General features: G+C 26.8%; 1 protein-coding gene across 1 annotated transcript in view; it reads left to right on the top strand.

The window, feature by feature from the left end:
- LOC107622430 (lysine histidine transporter 2) overlaps positions 1 to 2,330 on the top strand; it is a 39,897-nt gene that overhangs the window by 35,191 nt on the left and 2,376 nt on the right. Inside the window, exon 2 of the mRNA XM_021113518.1 lies at positions 1,885 to 2,178. Coding sequence (XP_020969177.1) covers positions 1,964 to 2,178 — 215 coding nt within the window. The 5' untranslated portion in view covers positions 1,885 to 1,963. The remainder of the gene's footprint in view (positions 1 to 1,884; positions 2,179 to 2,330) is intronic.

Genomic DNA, 2,330 nt, shown 5'->3' with positions numbered 1-2,330 from the left:
GTAATTAATTAGATTTTTTAATATTGATAATTATAAGTTATCTTTAAAAAGCGTCACCTTAGATACTTTTAAAAACATATCTATTTGTTTAAAATTACAAATGAGCTTTTTGACTTACCAAATTATGTCTAAGTGCCTTAAAAAATATCCTTATTATTCTTTAAAATCTGAAAACATAAGTACATTGTCTTTTTAGTTTACCAAATATAAAATAAAGAATTTTTGTTTTTTAAAAGAATTTAGTTTTAATGTACTGAATTTTGATGTCCTCTAATATTTTTCTTATTCAATTTAAACGGGTTTCCATTTTCAAACCCATGCATGTGAAACTCAAGCAAGAAAATGCTGCGTCTTTGTTGGGTTTTTCGGTTGGAGACTTCACACTATGATTCTCTGATTTTTGTTTTTCATATGTGATGGATTTTGATTCTCTAAAATTTGAGTTTTATTTTAGAGAGTAAAGTGTGATCTCTTACCATTGATTTCATAGGTGGGACCAAGAATAAATATGAAAGAGAAACTATTCAAGGGTAGAAGATCACACTTTACTCTTTAAAATAAAATTTAAATTTTAGAAGATCTAAATTCGTGATCAATAATCATACAATCTCAAAAAGACCAAAACAAAACGTGTAACAGAGGAGATTATAGGATGATATATCACATTTAACTTCGTTTTTAATATTTTCGATGTTTTTTTGTTTTTAAAATTTCATAATAGGATAAATAATCATTTATAACCTCTTAAAATATAATATTTATATAACACACTTGAAAGTTTAATTTATGTAATTTGTTTATAGTAAAACTAATATAGCTTATAACATAGTGTTAAAATTGTCAATTTTAGTAATTATACATTCAAAATGATGTTGAATTGTTTCTTATTAACTTAGACAAAATAGCAAAATCCATTTTAGATTAAAAGTTTTTTTCTAATTGAATTTTCATAAAATCAACTTTGTAATACGAAGTAGATGAACCTATATACTAGCTACCTCTTAAATAATCCAAACATGAGTTATACTTTTCCATATTCTTCATTTTTTTTTTAAATTATTAGTCAACACAGACTTGTCTTGACAAGGTGACAAACGATATTTATTTTCAAATTCTTTCATTTTCATATGAGCATATTTCCTTAATATGTTTACTTATTAAGTTATTATGTGTGGTTAACGTCACTCTCGCTGACTCCTAGAAATTAAAATACATAGGAAATAGGAATAGGATTCACCATCCCTCCCCAATTATTAAAAACTATTTATGGAGCAAAGGTACAAAAATAGAAGACTTTGACAAACTAGTGTTTACTTTTGTGGTTCTCAAATGCGACTTTTCAACTACAACTTCCTATTTATTTATTTAATTTTTTATCCAAAAAATGCAACAGTAATTATAGCTAATTTCCCGCCACTAAAAGTACCTCAATCCATTCCTATCCAAAACGTTCTATAAGAAGTAATAAAAGAAAGGACTAATTTAATTGAGTTCCCTAATTATAGCTAATTTGTAATTAATTTATTTCAACCGTTCTCTGTGATAGAAATAATTATTCAATTCAATGTCTAGAGTAGATACTTACATTGATCCTCAAAAATTTTTTGGTGACTTGATCCTCAAAAAATTTAAAATTGAATAATTTATTCTCAAACAAATTATTATCTCAATATTCATTAAAAATACTCCTTTAGAGATATTGATTTCTTGATAGTTTTAATTAATTTATAATAAAATTTATTAGCGATTTATTCTTATTATTAAAAAAAATCAATTTATTCAATCTAAAAACTAAAATTCGAATATTGACTAATTTAAATATTTATTCTACAAACTGCATATGCTCTCTTTATAATTTGTTTGGTCACATTTTCTTGTTTGAAGCTGGAGAGGGAAATCTAAAGCAGAAGAAACTAAGGCTTGATTTCTAATTGCTAAAAAGAACCAAAAGAAAAAGAGATAGATGGGTTCTGAGAAGGAAATAAGTGGTGGCGGTTTGGCATCTGCAGCTATAACAACAACAACAACAACAGGTTCAAAGCAAAAGAACCTTGATGATTGGCTTCCCATAACTGCTTCAAGAAATGCGAAATGGTGGTATTCTGCTTTTCACAACCTCACGGCCATGGTTGGTGCTGGAATTCTCAGCCTTCCTTATGCCATGTCACATATGGGATGGTACGTAATATATACAGTAGTTGTGTTTCTTCTTCAAGCTCTAATTATGCTACTTTTCTTCACAATTTATTATTATATATATATGATATGTTTTCTTATCACTAAAATGGATTAATTACTGTGGTTGACATAATATGGATGACTTGTAGATG

This window comes from Arachis ipaensis, chromosome B10 (assembly GCF_000816755.2).
Source record: "Arachis ipaensis cultivar K30076 chromosome B10, Araip1.1, whole genome shotgun sequence".
Taxonomy (NCBI): domain Eukaryota; kingdom Viridiplantae; phylum Streptophyta; class Magnoliopsida; order Fabales; family Fabaceae; genus Arachis; species Arachis ipaensis.
Note: the sequence above shows the minus strand (reverse complement) of the source record. Positions and strands in the feature narration are given on the sequence as shown.